Raw genomic sequence first — 22137 nt, forward strand, 5'->3', positions numbered from 1 at the left:
ACAAAAATACCCTGAATTTTTTAGATTCAAAACTTCTTGTAATCTTTTAAAATACCCTAAAATATTTCAAATACTTTAAACCCCCTTTGAAGCTTTTAAAGCTCTTGAATATTACATGGAATTGTATAAACTACCCTAAAATACTGAAAATCATTTGAAATCTGTTCAAATTATTGAAATCTACTGAAGATTTATTGGAATCTTTTAAGATGCCCGAAATTCTTTAAAATTCTTTAAAATTCTTTGAAATCTACTAAAAATTTTTTAAAACTTCGTAAAATTTAAAAAGTTCTATGAAATTCATTGTAATTATGAAATTCTAATAAAAATGTGTTAGAATTTTCAAAAATACCTTAAAGTCCTTAAAATGCTTTGAAGTCCATTTATATTATTAAAATCCACTACAAATTTTTTGGAATCTTTCAAAATACCCTCAAATCTCTCAAATCTTTTGAAATTTAATAAAAATTTCTTGGAGTCTTTTAAAATAACCCAAAATATTTCAGATAAATTGGAAATCCATTTAAATGATTAAAATCGACTAAAAAATTTTTGCAATCATTTAAATTTCATTAAAATATCTCAAATACTTTGAAATATTTGGAAATCCCTTGAATCTTTTTAATGCTCTTGAAAATTTCATGGAATTTTATTGCAAAAAATACACTAAATTCTTTAAAATCTTTTGTAATCTATTGAAATGTTTGAAATATACTATAAGTTTCTTGAAATTTTTTTAAGTACTCTAAAAACCTTTCAAAATCCTTCAAATTATTCAAAGCTAATAAAAACTTGTTGGAATTTTATTAAATGCCTTAAAGTCCTTAAAGTCCTCTGAAATCCATTTAAATTATTAAAATGCAGTAAAAATTTCTTTGGATCTTTCAAAGTACCCTAAAATCTTTCAAATTGTTTGAAACTTACTCAAAATTTCTTGGAATCTTTTATTATACCCCAAAATATTTCTCATACTTTGAAATCCATTCAAATGCTTCAAATAGGCTTTAAAATGTTTGGAATCTTTTAAAATGCCCTAAAATATCTCAAATATTTTGAAATTCCTTTAATCTTGTTAATGCTGTTGAAAATTCTATGGAATTTTATTGTAAAAATACCCTAATTTCTATTAAATCTTTTGAAATCCATTCAGATTATTGAAATGTAGCACAAATTTATTGCAATTTTTTTGAATTCCCTCAAGTCTGATACAAAAATTAAAATTTTTTTAAAATACCCTACAATATTTCAAACTCTTAGAAATCCCTTGAAAGGTTTAAAAGCTCTTGAAAATTCCATGGAATCTAAGAAAACATTAAATTTTGTTTAATCCTTTGAAATCCGTTCAAATTATCAAACTACACTAAAAATTTCTTAGAATATTTGAAAATACCGTAACATCTTTAACATCCTTTAAAATCCATTCAAATGATTAAAACATATATTTGATAATACCCGAAAATATTTCAAAAAATTTCAGATCTTTTGAAATCCTTGAAACTTTTCAAAGTTCTTGAAAATTCCTTAGCAATTTTTGAAAATACTCTGAAATATTTATAATCCTTTAAAATCTTTATGATTCCTTGAAATTTTGTAATGCTGTTGAAAATTCTATAGAATTATTACAAATAACTTAAAATATTTCAAATCCTTTTAAAATAATTAATTATTAGTGCTGAATTGAATGGTAAAAATTTTGACTAAAAAATTGTATTAAGTTCTGAAAAATGTTTGCGGGGTTCAAGAAAACGGAGGTTAAGTTTTTTTGTTTTGTTTTTTCTTTGTTTTATTGATCGAGGGGCACGGTTTTTCCACTTTGGGCGGTAATGCAAAAATCAAATTTTAATAATAAAAAAAATTATAATTTACATTCCGCTATAAAATTTGTCAGCCCTAATCAGTCAAAATCTACGATTTTGGGGTTGCGGGGGAAAATCGTACTTTAATTGAAGATTCTAAAATGCCAACCCAAATTTTCACAATTTTAGAGAAGGGACAAAAACATTCTCAAATGTCGAATTTTCAAAAATAAATTAGAAAGAACTTTCGAAATTAATTAGTTCTGAATTGAATCCTTAAAAATGAAAAATGTTCTTAGGTTTCGAAACAAGGAAGGGAGAAATTTGTTTTTCAGAAGCACTTTTCACCTGTAATTTGTTCAAGCTAGTTGTGTCTCCTTTAAAAACATTTGTGAGTTACGTCCTTATGGCATGCTACCCTTCAGTTTATGTTCAATCTATTTTGGTTATTGGGAAAAAGAAAGCACGTGAGCCTGATGGTTAATAGGTAATTTAAATTTAACCTAGACGGCTCAACACTATTTAGAATTTCATGTATTATCCACCGGAAACCTTGACCGACAAAGAACTAAATAACTAATTCATGGCTGTTGTTTGGAATTTTCTGTCTGGAAAAACATCGAAATATTCTATCTGGGCAAGGGCAAACCTTTAAAATGACATGCAGTCCAAAATGGTCGTGAAAAACATTTTCAAAATTCTCTGACTTTTCCCTGACAAATTTTTCATTTTTTCCTGACCATTAATATTTCAAGACCAATATTCTAATCTTGTGACCGTAAAATCAAAAGTGAGTAATGTTCACTAATAACGGGATTAACGTTCTTTTGAATTTAAAAGAATTCAAAAGAATTTGAACGAATTGAGAAAAAAACAAATTGATTTGAATAAAATTTGAATGAATTTAGAGGAACTTATGAAAAATGAGAAGAATTTTATAAAATTCATAAAAACTCAAGAGGAAATTTAAAAACACTTTCAGTGAATTGCAAACAATTAAAAATCTTTAAAATCCTTCGAAATTCATTCAAAATATTGAAATCTACTAAAAAAAACCTTAGGATCTTTTAAAATACCCTAAAACATTTTAAATCCTGTAAAATCCCTTGAAACTTTTTCAACCTCTTGGAAATTCTTTGGAATTTTTTAAAATAGTATAAATTTCTTTTATTCTCTTCAAATGATTGAAATCAATCTACAATTTTTTATAGTTATTTAAAATATCCAAAAATCTTTAAACTCCTTTTAAATCCAATCAAATGAATGAAATCTACTAAAAAAAACAATTGAAATCTTTTGAATTCCCTTGAAACCTTTTAAAGCTCTCAAAAATTTCACGAAATTAAAAAAAAAACCCGTATGCCTTAAAATTGTCTGAAATATCTTCAAAATATTTAAATATACTAAGAATTTCTTGAAATCTTTTGAAATACCCTTATCCTTTAAAATCCCTTGAAATCCTTTTAATTCATTAAAATATACTAAAAATTTTTTGGAATCTTTTGAAATACCCTAAAATATTTCAAATCCTTTGAAATCCCTTAAATCTTTTTAAAGCTCTCGAAAATTCTATGGCATTTTGAAAATATTTTTATTCTTTAAAATCCTTTAAAGTTATTGAAATCTACTAAAAATTTATTGGAATCTTTTGAAATGCCCTAAAATATCTCAAATCATTCTCTGAAATCCCTGAAACTGTTTAAGCTTGTCGTAAATTTCGTGGAATTTAAAAAAAACACCCTTATTCTTTGAACTCCCTTGACATCTATTCAAACTATTTAAAACTATTAAAATTTTTTTGGAATCTTTCAAAATACCCTAAAATATCTCAAATCCTTTAAAATCCATTGAAACTTATTAGAGCTATCGAAAATCACATTAAATTTTGAAAAATACCCTTATTCCTTAAAATCTTTTCAATTTATTGAAATCTACTAAACATTTCCTGGAATCTTTTGAAATACCCTAAAATATTTAAAATCCTGTGAAATCCTTTGAAACTGTTAAAAGCTTTCAAAAATTCCATGTTTTCGTTTTTAAATACCACAAAATATTTAAAGTCCTTGAAATTCATTCAAATTATTGAAATCTAGCAAAAAGAATCCTTTGGAATTTTTTAAAGCTCTCGAAAATTCCATGGATATTAATAAGTATTCTTACCTTTTAAAATAATTTGAAGTTTTTTCAAAATGATTAAAGTCTACGAACAATTTCTTTTAATCTTTTGAAAAAACCTCAAATATCTCAGATTCTCTGAAATACCTTGAAACTTTTTAAAGCTCTCGAAAATTCCATGGAATTCTAAAAAATGACATTAAATATTTAAAATTATTTAAAATCCATCAAAGTTATTGATATATTCTAAAAAGATCCTTTGAAATGTTTTGAAATCCTTTGAAACTTTTTAAAGCTTTTAAAAATTCCATGGATTTTTTAATAATACCTTTATTCTTTAAAATCCATTGGAACTTTTTAAAGCTTTCGAAAATTCTATAGAGTTTTTAAAAAATTCTTTCAATTCTTATTCTTTCAAATCCTTTCAAATTATTGAAATCTACTAAAAATTTTTTGGAATCTTTGAAAATATTCTAAAATATTTCAAATCCTTTAAAATCCCTTGAAACTTTTTGAGACTGCAAAATTTCATGGAATTTAAAAAATACTCTTTTTCTTTAAAATCTTTTGAAATCTTTTAAAATACCCTAAAATATTCCAAATCCTGTGCAATCCATTGAAGCTTTTTAAAGCTCTCGAAAATTCCACGGAATTAAGAAAATACCCTTATTCTTTAAAATGTTTTCAAATTATTGAAATTTGCTAAAAATTTCATGGAATATTTTGAAATACTCTAAAATATTTCAAATACTTTGAAATCCCTTGAAACTTTTTAAAGCTTTTGAAAATTCCATGGATTTTTTAATAATAAGTTTATTCATTAAATTCTTTTCAAATTATTGAAATTTACTGAAAAATTCTTGAAATGTTTTGAAATACCTTAAAATATTTCAAATTCTTTAACATCCCTTGGAACTTTTTAAAGCTTTCGAAAATTTTATAGAATTTTAAAAAATACCCTTATTTTTTAAAATTCTTTTAAATAATTTCAATGTACTAAACATTTCTTGGAATCTTTTGAAACATTCTAAAATATTTCAAACTCTTTGAAATCTCTTGAAACCTTTTGAAACTCTGCAGAATTCCATGGAATTAAAAAAAACCTTCTTCTTAAAAATCTTTTAAAATACCCTAAAATATTTTAATTCCTGTGCAATCCGTTGAAACTTGGTAAAGCTCTCGAAAATTCCACGGAATTAAAAAAATACCCTTATTCTTTAAAATCTTTTGAAATTATTGAAATCTGCTAAAAATTTCATGGAATATTTTGAAATACTCTAAAATATTTTAAATCCTTTGAAATGCCTTGCAACTTTTTTAATCTCTAGAAAATTCAATTGAATTGAAAAAATACGCTTTTTCCTTAAAATCTTTTGAAATACCCTAAAATATTTCAAATCCTGTGCAATCCCTTGAAACTTTTCAAAGCTCTCGAAAATTCCATGGATTTTTAAAAAATACCCTTATTTCTTACAATTCTTTGAAATCCATTCAAGCTGTGTTTAATTCTATTTTAAAATGTGCATCTTTTAAAATACCATAAAATATTTCAATTTCTATAAAATCCATTGAAACTTTTTAAGTCTTTCGAAAATTTCATGGAGTTATTAAAAATACCCTTATTTTTTAAAATCCGTTGAAATCCATTCAAATTATTTAAATCTGCTACAAAATTTTTAGAATCTTTCAAAATACCTTAAAATATCTCAAATCACTTGAAAACCCTTGTAACTTTTTAAACCTCTTGAAAAATCAATAGAATTTTAAAAAAAACACGAATTGTCTATTGTTAAGGAATTTTCGGTAATTACTACCCCCTTTTCCAGCTCCTTCAGGGCTAAAGTTACGGAAAATTCCGCAATACGAGCCCTATCGCCAGTCATTCCTAAAAAATATACCCAAATCTTTAAAATCCCCAGATTTCCCTCGGGTTTTCCCTGACCTGCGGCCACCCTCGGCACGAATTGGTTCCTTGGCGCTCGCACGCTTCGATTTGGTCCAGTTCATGCAAGGAATCCTCACTTTCATACAATCCTATTTCGAAATGAAGAGATACTTTTAATTTCATTTATAATCCGAAACTACGTGTCTCTGAAATTATTTCAACTCGAAATTCGGGGGTGAGGTTTCTCCCTTTTCTGAGAATCGTCGAAAGCAAGAGTTGCCGAAGGAGGCTGAATTAATGAATTTTTCGAGTAAAACAAAAAATATGCAAATCGAGAGCGAGGTAGTGTTTGAGAGACTCTGGCTCAACGTCTATATATACATATACATATAATATATATATGCATATACTCCTGTCCTCGTTGAGGATCTGCGAATCTCACTCGCTCTTCCCTTGCCCTTGTCCGATCGCACGCGCGTCGCAGCAGAAACCACGACGACGGCCTCCACGTGCTGCCAGGAACATTTAGGCGCCCCAAATTGTAGGTCGTCATCGCGTGGCGATGGTGAGGGTAGAGGTTGGAGGGGCGATCGCGCGTCGCCCCTGACTTTGCTCGCCGAGCCGACTGTCGTTCGGCCCTACTCGATCAATTTCGTGCCTCCTCGGTTCGAGTAGGAGGTAAACATTGCACAGTATGATTGGTCGTCCCGAGGCGGGTCCTTCGGTTTTCGTCGCTTTTCTATGTTAAATCTCGTCGATGTTACAAGTGAATTATATCAACCGCGACCATGCTAACGAGAAACTCGATGTGACTTATTCGCGATCAGTGCTTTACAAGGAGAGTTTAATTGTACTTAAAAAAAATTACTAACCTTCGAGAATGGACCACTAAGAATTCAGCTGTCGGAGAAATTTTATGTGCAAGATCTGGACCTACATTCTTCACCTACATCAATTTTGTAAACAATAGGTAAGTTGATTTTTATTTGATTGATTTTTATCGTGTTTGTTGTAATTAGATTGCATGTTTTGTTTCAATTAGAGAATTTATGGTATGGGCTTTTGCTTTGAATAATATATTAAATTTAAATAATCTCATTTTCATCTATTTTTTTAATGTGATTTATGTATGATCTACATATAAAATGTAGATGAAAACTTTATTTATTAATTTTTCACCTGGAAGCTGAACGTATCCTAACGGGAATGGCTATTAAAATATGTTTGGATTAAATATCGTAATCGATTCAGTGTGGTATTTTTTATATCTTTATTTAGTTTTATATTTAAAAAGTGACGTTTACATTTAGAACAGTAAATTTTTAATCCATCAAAATATTGTCCAAAAATGCAAAACGTCAATTAGCCAGGTCGCAACTTACTACCGTTATGTACAAAACAAAAAATCAGTGACTTCCAAAAATGCAAGAACGCCATTATTGCACCCAACCCGTGAATTTTGAAGAACCCCCTCAAATCAACTAAAAACAACAAAGTTGTCACTTTTTTTTTTTTTTTGATTAGGGCGTATTATTTAGCGTCTTGAGATAAGTTGCGCATAAGCTCGGCGCAGAGATACCCCTCGTTTGCAACGTCCCTTGTTACGACCTTCTGTGGGTACGATCAATAATATTTTTGGTAGATAACAGTTGGGAGTTGAAAAAAATGATAAATAGAAGATAAGATCTGATAGTTGTAAAAACTATGTACAAATCGCATAACTAAGAGCGCTGGAAGTACTACTCTCTGTGATGTAACTCGACGTCCTTACCGCGCGTTGAGTTGCACGAGGTCGGTGATCGCTATAAAAAAATGTGGAGAGTACACGTGGAGGCAGTCGATTGAGGTTTCCGCCACATCGGCTGCCTCTCGCGAATAACAACGCGCGTGTAGCCCTGCCAGCAAATAACGTTGCGACTTTCACGACCGTATTTGTTCTTTTCAGTTATGTCGAGGCTTCGACTATTTAGCTAAACTAATTGTCTGATAGTTGTTATCGCGCTTTAATTATCGGAAGCAATTAGTGTTCCCTATTTCCCTCTTTGAGTAATTCTTTTGTGAAAATATCCTCAGAAAACTGTCTGATTTCGCTGAAAGTATCACGACATATCAAGAATTACCTGATATGGATAGGTCACTATTTGACAAATAAAACAAAGAAATTTCTGTTGAAAGCGATGTTGAAATTAAGTTCAACTGACCACTCGTGTGCATATATAAATGTTAAGATAGGTATTTGTTCATCTTTATATAGAATTGCTGAGTTAGACTTTATTCGATATTTAATCTCTGACCTACCCAAGTTAGTTCTTTGTACGGACTTAATGGTTCGTTTACAAATCTCATTCAAGTCTTTTTATAACATGATTGGTAAGAACTTATTCAACGAAATGGAAAAAATGTTGATACACTTATCAGTTAACATTTTCTAATCTATCTAATGTATCTAATCTTTATCAACGTTAGATAGCGCGCGCACTATTAAAGGCGTCATCGGGTCATTGACCTATTCCTCGAAAAATTCGACTAATGCTCGGCCCCACTGCAGGGCTGGGTATTTGGAGAGCCTAAAGTGGGTTCACCTTAACTTGGGAAAGTTATATTAGAAAGGGTCATGAGTATGGAAGTCATAGGGCATTGGACCTGCGTATGCGCATGGGGCGTTGGGAAAGTGGGCGTTTTGGGTTAAAAAAGGCCTCGATGGTGGGGGGATGTTGGCTGCAACGCGCAGCGATTCAGGACGGTGTGTAATCATCTGAAACGCAGAGCGCATCTCACTCAGTAGTTCGTAGTGTACTAGGACAGAAGTAGTGTGACGCAGTGCCTTCCCCACATCTACCTCATGTCACCCTCCCTCGTTTATTATTAATATTCCTATTGCAATTCTAATTAAAGAACACGAAATGAAAACTTTCACTTCTCACGGGATCGAAATGCGATTCCCAAATGGTACGATTTTATTCTCAAATATTTATCAGTTTATACTCTTTAAAGGCTTTGTAACATGCCCCCATCCCCTCACAAATATCGATTGTTGGCACCCTTCTCTGATTTATTAGATAGTACATTTATATTGTTTGTTTTCCCGCAATTTAATTCAAACCTTTTTTATATGTAATACATATTAGGGTAGTTTCGAAAAATGTACAATTTTTGAAAATTAAGGTGCACCTTAATATTGTTGTTAGACATCATACAACAAAATTAATATACAGTTTTGAGACATATATAGTTCTCCCCAAATGTTGTTAAAGCTTTGATAGATAATATATCTCATATTAATAGACAAGAGAGATAAGTGATTTTAAATAAAGGTCTCTCTTCTATTCGTCTTGTATGACAAACAATATGGAAAATGAAATACATTTCTTTCATCATACTTAACCAATGCTATCGCATACTTCTTGTAAATCTGACAAATTTGATCACAATCAATATTTAGAAAGTTATTGATTACTTAAAAAGTACGCAATCATATGTTTCATTTTAGAGATGAAAAAAAAATTATTTGATATATTTTACATATTAATCATATGACTTAGAACCAAAATAAGATGCACCGTAATTCCAAAAAAGTTTGTTTTTTTGAACCTCCCTAACAAGTTTTCTACTGTAATTAATTATTTATCAGAAATTTAGTAAATTCACTTCGGTTTTGGTATGTCAATAATTTGACTAAATTATCAAAAATGGCGGCTCTTACCCTATTTTCTGAAAAAGTAGAACAAGTTTTAATGTGATTACTAGTATCGAAGCTCTCTTGACTCACTTTTTTTCTTCTGAATTAACTTTTCGCAACTTCTTCTAAGTCCGGTTCTTAAAAGACATTTTTTTTCTCATTTACTCATCCGTGATATAGGGTCGTTAAAAGCTTCCAAAGGATTTCGAGCGCAGTGAATAAGATATTTAGTAACTAAGAATGATTCTTAGAAACAAAATATTTTTTTTTTAATTCTGAAAAATATTGATATGAGATAAAAATGTTGAAAATAAAATTATTAAGGGTTTGATGTTGATCAGTGCAGTAAATATATACTAAGATTTTGTTTTTTGATTTACCGATCTTTCAGTTTATTTAAAACAAGCTTTTGCTCCGTGACTTGGAGCCTTTTCAGGTTAACAATTTTTATTGATACGTTTATATTTCAGGATTACATCAAATCTAAATTTCATTATTATAAAGTTGTGTAAAGTTTTTAGCGCTAACATAGCAATAAATATTTTCTTTTGTGGACCAGCGCATAATATTATGCGCTATACTTGAGATAAATTTTGTGCGCTGCCCGCATAAGAATGTTTAAAAATTATATTTTTCTGAAAAAAAGGATCTTCTAACATCGCTCCACTGGGACTAATACATTGCTGATAATACAGATTCCTTTTAATTACTCGTATCATAAATGTAACACCTGGCTTGAGGTAGCGTATATTTTTGAAAAAGGATTTTTCTTTCGATCTCTAATAGCTTAATTGGGAAAGCACCCGATCGTCAATCGGAAGTTCTGTGGTTCGTTTCGCAGTGGAGCGATGTTATATATTTTTGCAGAAAAATGTAATTTAAACAGTTTTTAAACTATTTTCCATTTTGTCAAAAATGACGTTAAGTATTTTCTGTTACTTGAAGAGTTGACTTGATTGTTTTGATTTCTATTTCCATAGATTGTGGAATGACACATATTCTGATCGATTGTAACTACTCTGCTGATAATACAGATTCCTTTAAGAATATATTTATTGCGATTTATTCAGAATATTTGTCCCTGGACTACTTTTGTATTTTTTCTTGGAAAATTATAATCTTAGGAACAAAGTTTGCACACGAAAAAAGTGTGTCTTACAACTTTTATGCACAACATTTTTATCTCAGATCAATATTTATCAAGATATTTAAAAGAAAAAAATTAATTAAAAAAAAGTAACTTAATTTCTATTAATCTTTTACAAAAGTACTGTTATGCCTTTTAACTGGGATGCAAATGAACCCCTAAGCCAATTATTAAGTCAATATTCTTGCGTCACCTTTTCGGCAGCATACCTCTCATCTCTATATTGGACAATAAATAAACATTTCATGAATTTATCACACCGAATCGATTAGCCATATATTTACAAACGATCGATATCTCTTCCTCTCGTGTACTTATTAGACATGCTCAGTTCGAATTCAGGGAGTTTGACAAATATCTTTTTTCTTCAAATTGCAGATAACAGCTGGACATCCAGAATGGTGGGTTATTATCAGGAGCCGATTCTGAAGCGAGAAGTCGGACAGAAACCGATGGCGATTGCGTCTTCGAAGTTGGAGCCGATCAAGTCAGTGAAGAGTCTTGTCTGCAGTCCGGACTTGACGGTCTTTGCAACCCCATCTTCTGAACGTTTGACGACGATCAACGAAAAGTCCTATCAGTGTATGCTCTGTCAGAAAATATTCGACCAGAAAAACGTCTATCAGAGTCATATGAGATCTCATGGCAAGGATGGCGAGGACCCTTACAGATGCAACATCTGCAGCAAGACTTTCGCGGTGCCGGCGCGACTCACGAGGCACTATCGCACTCATACGGGGGAAAAACCCTACCAGTGCGAGTACTGCAACAAGTCCTTTTCCGTCAAAGAGAATCTCAGTGTTCACAGGCGCATCCACACCAAGGAGCGCCCGTACAAGTGTGACGTTTGCGAGCGGGCGTTTGAGCATAGTGGGAAGCTTCACCGACACATGAGAATACACACGGGCGAGCGACCTCACAAGTGTTCCGTCTGCGCGAAAACCTTCATCCAGAGTGGCCAGCTTGTCATCCATATGCGGACACACACTGGTGAAAAGCCCTATGTCTGCAAGTCCTGCGGCAAGGGCTTCACGTGTTCGAAACAGCTCAAAGTTCACACTCGCACCCACACTGGCGAAAAACCCTACAAATGCGAAGTCTGCGGAAAATCCTTCGGCTATAATCACGTGCTCAAGCTGCACCAGGTCAATCACTTTGGCTCCAAGGTCTACAAGTGCACCCTCTGCAATGAGACATTCACTAATAAGAAGAACATGGAAGTGCACATCAAGGTGCACTCGGACTCGAGCTCGAATTCACCCCGCGACTCGCCCATCGAGCCCGTGATTGAGATTGCACCAGCCAGCAGTACTTCGAGTATAACCGGCACGAGCAGTGACAAGGAGAACAAGACTGATGAAACCTGCCATACGACTGCGTCAAGTTATATGCAGCCCAGGGATTTCTCTTACTACCTTTATCAGCGGGATCAGTATTCTCAGGCCGCGCCAAGCCCAATAGGAGTGAATCCCGCGCTCCTGGCTGCGGCGGCAGCTGCAGCTGCTGTCGAGGAGAGGTCTTTCCAGACCCTGCCTCTGGCTCCACAGCCCCAGGAACCGACTCAGGTCTTCCTCTATCCGGAATTGTCGCCGGCCTACTCGCCCTACTCGTCATACGGGGCAGGCCAGAACAACGACCTTGCCGGAAACGAGTGCTCGTCGCTACTTAATCTCCCGGGGAACGACGCTCGACGGAGGGTCGAAGCTGCCCTGGAAGCGGTGGAGGAGCAACGTCAAAGGGAGTACGGAGTCAGGGTTGAAAAGCATCCGATTCTGACACCGCCCAGCAGCAATCCAGTGAGTCCAGCACCATCACCCGATCCCCTTGATCTGGCGATACCTGTCAGGGAGACCCTGATACTTCCACCGAGGAAGCGTTGCAAAATGATCCTCGAGTCGATGGAACACGAACGGTCCGGGATCAATGCGCAGAGACAAAACTCAGTGATTCAATTCGCTCGGGCTTCTTAGTGGACGTGGTGGTGTTACTCTAGCTCTAGTGTCATCAATTCGAGGCTTTCTAGCGCGTTCACTTGCAATTTCCGGGTTTAGCATTAGATTATGAGAACGACTCGAGAACGTTCGATTTTAAAGACTTGCATATATTTATTCTTCCTCTTTCCTGACAAGGTTCATCGTTGGCATCGTGTTGTCGCATTATTTTCTCTCTTGATTTTTTTTTACACAAAATATTTTACGTCGCGTGCTCGAGCACGCGGACATGGGTTGCGCAGGAAGGAAAAAAAATGATAATAATGATTCTAAAGGTCATGCCTATAAATATGATAATAATCTGGTAACCCTGTCCTACAACTTGGTGAACAACGACTCGCGGTCCACTCTGTACCAAGAGTTTCTTTTTTCAAGCAGGTGGGAATTACCGGTGCGCTTTTATCTCCGGTTTGCATTAATTTCAATTTACGCTTCTTTCGCCTGATCGTGAGAAGTGCGGAATTTTGAGAGTAATTCTGAGGAATCAAGTGATGGAGCGAGAAGCGATCGTGGTTAAAGACTATACAAAAGTACCAAACATTGATATCTCTGTGATAAGAACTCCGTACTACCAGAGTATTGAGGAAACTGAGCCCACTGCCAGTACAAGCGTGTTTGCGTACACGCAGGCGCGTATGACATTTCCATACACCCGAAAAAATAGTAGAAACTCTGACACGCGCTTGCGTGGACCTGCTGCACATATATATTGACCTATCTTCATAAAGTAATAATTCTTAATGTAAATCTATAACATTTATTCACACTGTACACTAGGGTGGCCCTTATTCTTCTATTTTCGATATTTATTTTTTCTCTTCCACCTTGTTTTTTTTTTCTTTTTCGAATTTCCAAAAAAAAATTATCTCCAAATTTGAACCAAATCGGTTTATCTGAGTGAGAATTCGGGGTTTCGTACCGAAATTACGGTGCAAATAGCCAGTCTAATTTAAATTTTTGCAGATTAAAAAAAAAAGGAACTTGAAGAATTGTGAAAGTCTTGAAAAGAATGAAAATATTTTCGTAAGATTCCTTGAAAAATTGCAATTATTTTTTTTATTTTTGAATATTATTTTAAAAGACTATTCAAAAAGATCTTAAAAGATTTACAAAATTGTTGAAACATCCGGAAGATTTTAAGAACATTTTTTAAAATATGCAGGATTTTCTCAAAATTGTAGGAAAAAATCTATTAATTTTCAGAAGATATTTAGAAGTTTTAAAAAAAAGTTCGAAAATAATTTTTCAAGATTTTAAAATAAAAAGACTGAAGAGGGTGGCGACCTGACCGGGAGTTGAATGTTAAAAACCCAAGAATTTGATTCTGATCACGACAAATTTCAAGGTTTCATTATATTGATAATTTTGGTCAATTTCGAAAAGTCATTTCTACTTTATTTACGGTTGCAGCCCATAGGAGTGAATATAATTATCGTTTTTATTTTATAACAGTTGAGTTTCGTTAAGGAAATATAATTTCACTTGAAACGGAACTTTTTAGATTGAATGGGAATTTTTATTAAAGAATTAAAATTGGATTTAGAAGAAAGAAATGTTTAAAATCGCCTCTTTCAAGTCAAAATTCGTCACGATTTAAAATTTCTTTCTTCCAAACTTTTGTAAAAAAAACAAGTACTTTAAGTAGTATTTAGAAGAGAATATATTTCTGAATTTTGATCTTGTTATTTTTTTTTTACGTTTTAGTTATGAATTTACTTAATTTTTCAACTAAAAATTTTAATTTCCAGTAGGAATTTAACTATTTTTCTGAAAATCTGCTTGGGGGGGGGGGGGTTATATTTTTAACGAAAAATTCAACTATTCTAATTTTGGTTGAAATTGTACCCGTTTTGAATGAAAATCTAACTATTTCAACTGAAAATTTCACCATTATTTTGAGTTAAAATGGATCTTTTCTAATTTAAAAATTTAACAGTTAAGATGTGCATTTTTTAAAATTGAAAATTCACGTATTTTCTTAAAAAGAGACTTTGGTAGAAAATCGACTTTTTTGTAGAAAATGATTTTTTTTCTTTAAAAACTTATCTCATTGTTTAAAAATTCTTCTTTTGGATTGAAAATTAAAATGTTACCGTCAAATATTCATCAGTCTAGTTAAAAATTCATCTTTTCGGTTCGAAATAAATTTACTTTGTTGAAAAAAACTATTTTTTTTTATAATTAATTACATTGATTTAAGTTTTTTTTTTATAAAAAATGAACTATTTGATTGAAAATGTGTTTTTTTTTATTTGGATGGAAAAGAATTTTTTTACCACAAATTAAAATATTTTATTGAAAATGTGTTTCTTTTTTGGTGTAAAATATTTTTTTCTTAAACTGAAAATAGTATTCCAGTTGAATATTCCATAATTTTAGTTAAAAATTCGTTGTTTTGGTTGAACATTCATTTTCAGACTGAACTTTTAATTATTCGATTTTCGGTTGAAAAATTATCGTTTATAGTTAAAAATTCTTATTTTTTGGCCAAAATTTGCTTTTCATAACTTGAAAATTAATTACTTAGTTTTCGATTGACAATTGACCATTTTTAGTTGAAAAATCATCTTTTAGGTTGGAAATAAATTTACTTGGTTGAAAGATAAAGTCTTGTTTTGAAAATTAATTTTTTTTTCATTCAAGTTTTTTTGGTTGAAAAATAAACTATTTGATTGAAAACTTGTTTTTTTTTCTGTGGATTAAAAGGAATTTTTTAAACCGAAAATTTAACTAATTTATTGAAAATGTCCATAATTTTAATCAAAAATGCATTTTTTTTTAAATTAATTTTGACTGATGATTTAATTATTTGATTTTTGGTTGAAAAATGATCTTTTTTAGTTGAAAATTTGTCTTTATGGTTAAATATTATTTTTCATAAGTTGAAACTTAGTTATTTAAGTTTTGGTTGACAATTGATGTTTTTAGTAAAAGTTATTTCTTTTTTAAAGTTCAACTATTTTAGTTAAAAACTAATTTTTTGTTTCAAATTTAACTATTCCAGTTAGGGATTCATCATTTTAGTTAAAAATATCATCAATTAAAATGAAAAAATCCAATTTGTTTAACTAAAAATGTAATCATTCCATTTCCTGTTTAAAATAATTTTATCAATTTAAAATTCAACTATTTCGTTAAAATTCATGTATTTTGTTTGAAAAATTGTATTTCTTGGTAGAAAATTAATCTTTTTGGTTAGAAATCCAAGTATTTCAGTTAAATGTTTATCATTTTAGTTGAAAAATCATGTGTTAAATTTAAAATTCCGCTATGCCAGTTGAAGATTCATATTTTTATTTCAAAATTCACCTATTTTGCAATTGTTTGCTCTGTTTTGTTAACGGATGTGTAGAATGAACGTCATAATTCAAATTGAAAAAATTCGCATTTTGCGGCCAATACTTTTCGTTGACCAAAAAAATTGAAAACCCTAACCGAGAATTAAAAATCGCCACCCTGCTACAGTTTTTTGAATCACATAATATTAAATTTGGCTCAAATTTGATAATTTTTTTTTGCGGATTCAAACAAAACTGACATGAGAGAGAGCAGATGAATTCTGGAAAAAAAATTCACCAATTATAAATAAGAAGCACCCTATTGTACACTCTGCACGTTATGTTTTTCGCTATTCGAGAGGGTGGGTTGCCTTGCTGGAATTTTATCGAATGCTAATTTCTTAGGTTCAATTTGGTAAAGAAAGGAGGACTCTAATCATTGCGTAATCATATATATTATTTATATCTCTAGATACTACACACTAATTATAAGGCGTGTACGGCGGTGTGACATGATTATTCCTGTCCCCGCAGAGCGCATGGAACTGATTACTTATAAAGTATCACTTCACTATGCGATCTTCATTCATCTGTTTTGTCTACTTTGTCCTAGAAAGTTGTAGAAGATGTCACTTTGCAGAGAGATTTATTGTTTCCCTTCGAAAAAAAGAAACAAACTATTTATTATTTAAATTATTCGATGTCAGTTTTTGTACTTAATTGTCAGAAGGTATTTCTTTTGCGTCAACTCTTTTGGGAACAGAGATTTACATAGAAGAAGTAGGCAGAACGCATTTCTTATTCATGAATCGAACACACGTACCGAAATGAGTATATTAAGAAGTCATTGTCTCGTCAAAGTAATTGATCGTCTGTCGTTGTTATTTCGCTTTCCGTAGGATAAGACACTAAATTTAAGCAGTGGATTTGCGTTTGCCGAACGCGAGCTTCCTGGCGTCCGTCACTCCGAGCATTAAAGTCACCAAACTAAAGAGCTTTTACGGTTCGCGAATTGCTGGGAATTAACTTTTGATTTTTGATTTAACGTTGAGGACGTCAGGAAGCATGCTTCTGTAACGGAACATTTTTTGCGGCGAAAACCGCATCTGTTGAAATGTTAAAATTTATTCGCTCTCAAAGCTTTCATATTCTTTTTACCAAATTCTTTTATTGATGGATTTTCAAAATCTGATTATTTTATCCGCGTTCGCGTTAATTTCGTATTTTATTTTATTTTTTTATCTTCATGAAATGAAGATGCATGTTTTTATTTGATCTTTTATTTGAAATTGTTTCTTTTTTGAAATTTTTAGACGTGGTACGGTGTTCGAAGATGCACCTCATAGTCCTTGATCATTGCATCAAAAACCATTCGCAGTGCTTCATTATCTCATGCACATCAGTAAATATAATACTTAAGTTCTAGCGCCAATCTGACACAAACCGCCTGCCATTAAAGTTCTATATCGTATTGTTAATATATGCAGTGCATGAGTGCAAAGGCGAGCGATTGTGGGTGCAAGTGCGAATGTAAATATAATTTATAAATTAATATCAGTGAAGCGAATGTTATTTGTATGTCATAAGTTTATAATCAAGTTTGAAAAAAAAGTAGTTCGTGTAGCGGCTAGACATTATTAGTAATTATTACGTGAAACGAGAATCGGTTTATCCGCAATATCCAAAGTGGGATTCGTCGTGACTGTGTGTTGTTATTACATTGTTTTTTGTATAAAGTCTCGAAAGCATTATATTTAAATTTAAGAGGTTGTCTGTTGGTATGTACAATGATTTATTTGGTAAATCTGATTTATTACACTGTCCTATGCTGAATAAACATTTTCAGTCAATATCATGCCTTTTTCTTATACTTTCCCGTATTCCATTTTCTAGCATTCCTCACAGGAACCCGTGCAGAAATACCCATTTGGATCTGATCGGGGCCAGATCGGGCAGAATTTGGCCCAAGTCAGGCTATCTAGATGGGGCCAGACTCGAAATGAAACGCGAGGCCCGATCGGGGCCCAAGCGCTTCGCCCAGAGATAACCATACCTGGCCCCGATCGGGCCCATATTAATTTATTTTTCTTATTCTTAATTAAAAGGGATTCTTAAATAAAATAATATTAAAATCGAATATATCACCTCCTTAACTGAAATTTGAGAATATAAATATCAGGTTATCTAACAGATCGCGATATGAAAAAATTGGAGTATGTCGGACACTTTTTTTCAAGCAAACTGAAAAAGTCAAACGGCGCAACATAACAGCCAGCAATTGTTTATGATAAACCATTTAAGTATTTTGCAATATATTTTTGGTTTTGATTTCTAAATTGAAGTTGCTTTCAATTTCTATATTGAACCTAATTGTGGAAAGTATCAAATCACCTAAAAATACGTGAAAATAAATATGTTTATGACGTCATTGTTAATCTAATTCGTTTTCTCATTCAACAAATGAAATATTACTTTTGCTACTTTTCTTATAAACAAATAACCTCATTTCGAGGTCAGGTTTCATCTTAACATTCTTAATAAATTTACTTGTTATACTTTTCAACACGTAATTCAGGAATATTTTGAATTATATTATACCTACGCATTCGTCTTGTGCTCACTTTTGACATTTTTTCCCACTCATTTTGTCACTTTTCCAAATAATAATGGAAATATTTTTCACGCTTTACGTTGAAACTTGGGCGATTTGGAGTCAACCCACTTTAGTCCCCGAAATTAATGGAGCGCCATCTACTGGAAAGCTTGGCTATTAAGTCGAGGTCTAGACCGGGCCAAATTTAACAACCACAAAAATTGTGTGCCCGATCTGGCCCAAATCGGAAATAAGGAAAACAATTGGCAATTTCTGCACGGGAACAGTTGCAAATGAAGTGTTGGGTGCACACAAATAGAATTAGTGACCAAATAGGAAAAAAAATAGTATTTTAAATATACGATATACTGCTTCGGACATATTTTTTCCTGTAGAATTACATTTTAGAATTTATTTTGCAAAACTAATGGCAAATTTAAAATCAGTTATGCCTCAAACTTATTAAGTGCATGTGTTACTTAGAAAATTGTCGATTCTACCAGTTTTAGGTTCCTCCGGCTTTTTTTCTAGAATAATAAATATTTTGTCTTAAAAATTTGGGAAATGATAGCGAACATGCTAACGGACGTGCCCGCACACTTTTTTGTGTTTTTTTTATCAAAATTTTTTTGATATTGCTAACAACGTGCGTGTATATTTCGAGGTTATGTGTTTTACAATTCACCCGAGCGTTACTTTCAAAATACACAATATTTTTGACCGGAAATTTTGGACTTACAAATAAACATAGTAACTAATCTGCCGGAACTAACCTTGTTTGCAACCAATCAAAAAAGTTTATTTCAAAAATAATTTCCAGATTATCGGAAAGGCAGAGATGAAAAACGACGTAACCTCAAAATAATGCATTTGCATAAAGTTTTTATTTAGTACAATAAATTTTTTTTGTTATCATCCCTGAAAAAAGAATCTGGGGACGTTCGATATGATATTTTATAACATCTCCAAATTCAGTTTTTAAAAATTTTCATTTTTGTGGAAAAAAGCCGTGGAAACTGTAAGTATCACATGCCCATAAATTCTATACGGTTTATTTAGTTCATTACCCGAAATCTTATATTCACGAATGGGTTATACAATTAAGTTTTAAAAAAATTGATATCGCCATATTTTTAATTTAAAAAATGTTTAAACAAATTATTTTTAAAATTTTGGCTTTGCGAGTCTCTTTGTAATTCAATTACAAACATTTCTGGCTGAATTTTGTTTGATTTGGTTAAGATTTGCGACCTGTAGGTGATTTTAAACGAAATTATTGCTATATCCGCAATGTGCGTCATCCTTATAAATTTAACGACTCAAAATTTTCCCATTTTATCCACAAATTTCATCGAAATGACCTAAGGTATTGTAATTTTACTATTCTATTAATTACTATCATGTTAAAGTTTTCGCATAATACGTTTCTAATGGTTCAAAAATTTTATATTAGAAAATCTGATGAAGGAATCTAATTTCGAAACGGTATTTTAGTACAATGCTGAATCAATAGTATGGAAGAAGTCGATGAAATAATAGTTTTTCCTTTCAAATTCTAATTTTTCACCCAGAGAAAAAGTTGTCTTGAAACAAAAGCATCATCCTCTTTCCTGTTTTGGTTTTGAACGGCATGAATATATCTTTTACACAAACAGAATTATTTGGCTGCAAAATTAGGTCAAGAAAGATCCTTTTGGTACAAGAGGCCATTTCTCTGAGTGGTTGTTTACCAGACATTAAATTAAGAATATTTACATCCCGAAGTTCTTTTCATAACATTTTTTTTTGATTCTCTGTTCATTATCCTCGATATTATCATGCTTTACGCGGCAACAATTACATTTTTAATTTTTTTCTCCGCATCATTTCACTTTCTAAAAGGTGGCCTGCCCCAATAAATTTACTGTTTTGCTTCTCGTTGATTTCGTCATCAAGTCACGTGGAAAATACATATTATGTACGTTAATCATTCATCCTGCACGAAATGCTTGAAAGTGTTTCACAATTGAGGGAATAAGAAAATTTACAAGAGACACCTGACTCAATTTTACGTGTTTGTGGGCTAGTTTATTTCCATACGCGAGTTATTCAAGTTGAAAGTCAATATTATTAATATTTAAATAACTAGATCTGTTATAAAATGTGTCGAACGGTTTTATTTTACTTTTAAATATGAAGAATCTGCTGAATGACGAAATATGCCGAATTTGCACTTTTCGGTTTGTGTTTGCAATTGCAATATTGTGGTTGGCACGTATGTCCTCGATATATTTAAAATGCAGGGTCATTAACTTCTTAAAATGATTCGCAGAACTTTCTACTGTTTCAGATTTAGAGAGCAGGATAAGGAATTCTTCGGGGGTCCGTGTAAAAAATCGTAACAGCCATTTGCTGTGTGCTTCACCGAAAATCGATATAGCTGGTTGTGTGTACGCGTTCGATACTCAAGGGACGTGTTCCTGTTTTTATATAGGTTCGGCCCTCGAAGGTTTGGGATTCGAAATGTGTTTCATCGATTGAAGACAGACACGTGTATGGTCAATAAATTTCATTACAAAAATACAAATTTAGTATTTTATATTACAATTATTACTGTAGGACAGTAGATTCCAAAATTGGAAATGGGACATTAAATAATAATTTGCGTAATTGTTAATAACAATTTCTGTAGCAAACTGTCCATAGCAATAACGCTGTACTTGCGTTTTTAGAAGTCACCTATCTTTCATTTGTTTTATGCAACTTCCTGAATACTAAATGAGGAACAAGTGAAAATAAGGTGCAATAACGCTGTACTTGCATATTCAGAAGTCACTTATCTTTCACTTGTTTTCTACGTAACTTCATGAAAAACAAATGAAGAACAAGTGACTCAAATAAAAAGTACTGTTCTAGGTTCACCGCCAGGTGGGTATCTCTCGCACGCGCTCTCGCAAGAGAAATCATAATTTTCGTTTATATAACTGAGAGAGGCTGCGTTGAAATTATCTTTATATGTTTTGCTTTTGGCGTCATTTTAAAATATTTTCTACAGGTTTGTACACTTCAATTTTTTGTATTATTATTTCTAATAAAAAATGGATACTCCCGTGTAGAAATTATGCCCGGATTCGGGCCGGATTCCGGCAGGGTTGCTCTGCTTGTATGCGGAATCTGGTCAGGCTGCCCGGTCGGATTCTGAATGGTTTCGTCACGCTGCTCTGGTCGGATCCAGGCCGTGGGTACCCAGTCGGCTCCCGGCCGGGTTACCCGATCAGATCCCGGATACAAATAGGGTAACCCGGTCGGAATCCGACCGGTTTTTGACTGGCTTCCTCGATCGCATATTACTGGAGCCTTTTTACCACAACGAACATATTCTACCAACTGGGAGAGATAAGAACCTTTGTCAGCACTTATTTCCACCTGTAAAAAGATGTCCGAATTTCAATTTTAGAACTGCATTCATAATAATAAATATATTGACTACAAACATTGATTCAATTTAAGTACTAAAATTTAGGTTATGATACTTAAGTTTCTGTAAGAAATTGCATTGTAAGAAATTAAAGTTAAATTGCATAACAAATTTACCTTAAGCGTAATTTAATTTGCATAGGTTTTTTTACAAGTGATAAAATAAATTTCAGAGGTTTCACGTGACATCCTAACCT

General features: G+C 32.2%; 1 protein-coding gene and 1 long non-coding RNA gene across 3 annotated transcripts in view; both read left to right on the forward strand.

Annotated features, from left to right (window-relative positions):
- The window catches only part of LOC117179543, a 90666-nt gene extending 69616 nt beyond the window's left edge, over window positions 1–21050 (forward strand). Inside the window, exon 2 of the long non-coding RNA XR_004467933.1 lies at window positions 20814–21050. This is a non-coding gene — a long non-coding RNA (uncharacterized LOC117179543). The remainder of the gene's footprint in view (window positions 1–20813) is intronic.
- LOC117179541 (Krueppel homolog 1-like) lies at window positions 6493–13274 on the forward strand. Of its 2 annotated transcripts, none has more exons than XM_033371450.1 (2): window positions 6493–6766; window positions 11001–13274. In XM_033371450.1, the coding sequence occupies exon 2, from the start codon at window positions 11021–11023 to the stop codon at window positions 12590–12592; it is 1572 nt and encodes a 523-aa protein (XP_033227341.1). In that variant the 5' UTR covers window positions 6493–6766; window positions 11001–11020; the 3' UTR covers window positions 12593–13274. The 2 variants fall into 2 exon arrangements, with proteins under 2 accessions (XP_033227341.1, XP_033227340.1); XM_033371449.1 differs by lacking the exon at window positions 6493–6766 and adding an exon at window positions 8599–8745.
- Window positions 21051–22137: the final 1087 nt, after the last annotated feature.

Source organism: Belonocnema kinseyi, chromosome 9 (genome assembly GCF_010883055.1).
Source record: "Belonocnema kinseyi isolate 2016_QV_RU_SX_M_011 chromosome 9, B_treatae_v1, whole genome shotgun sequence".
Classification (NCBI taxonomy): Eukaryota; Metazoa; Arthropoda; class Insecta; order Hymenoptera; family Cynipidae; genus Belonocnema; species Belonocnema kinseyi.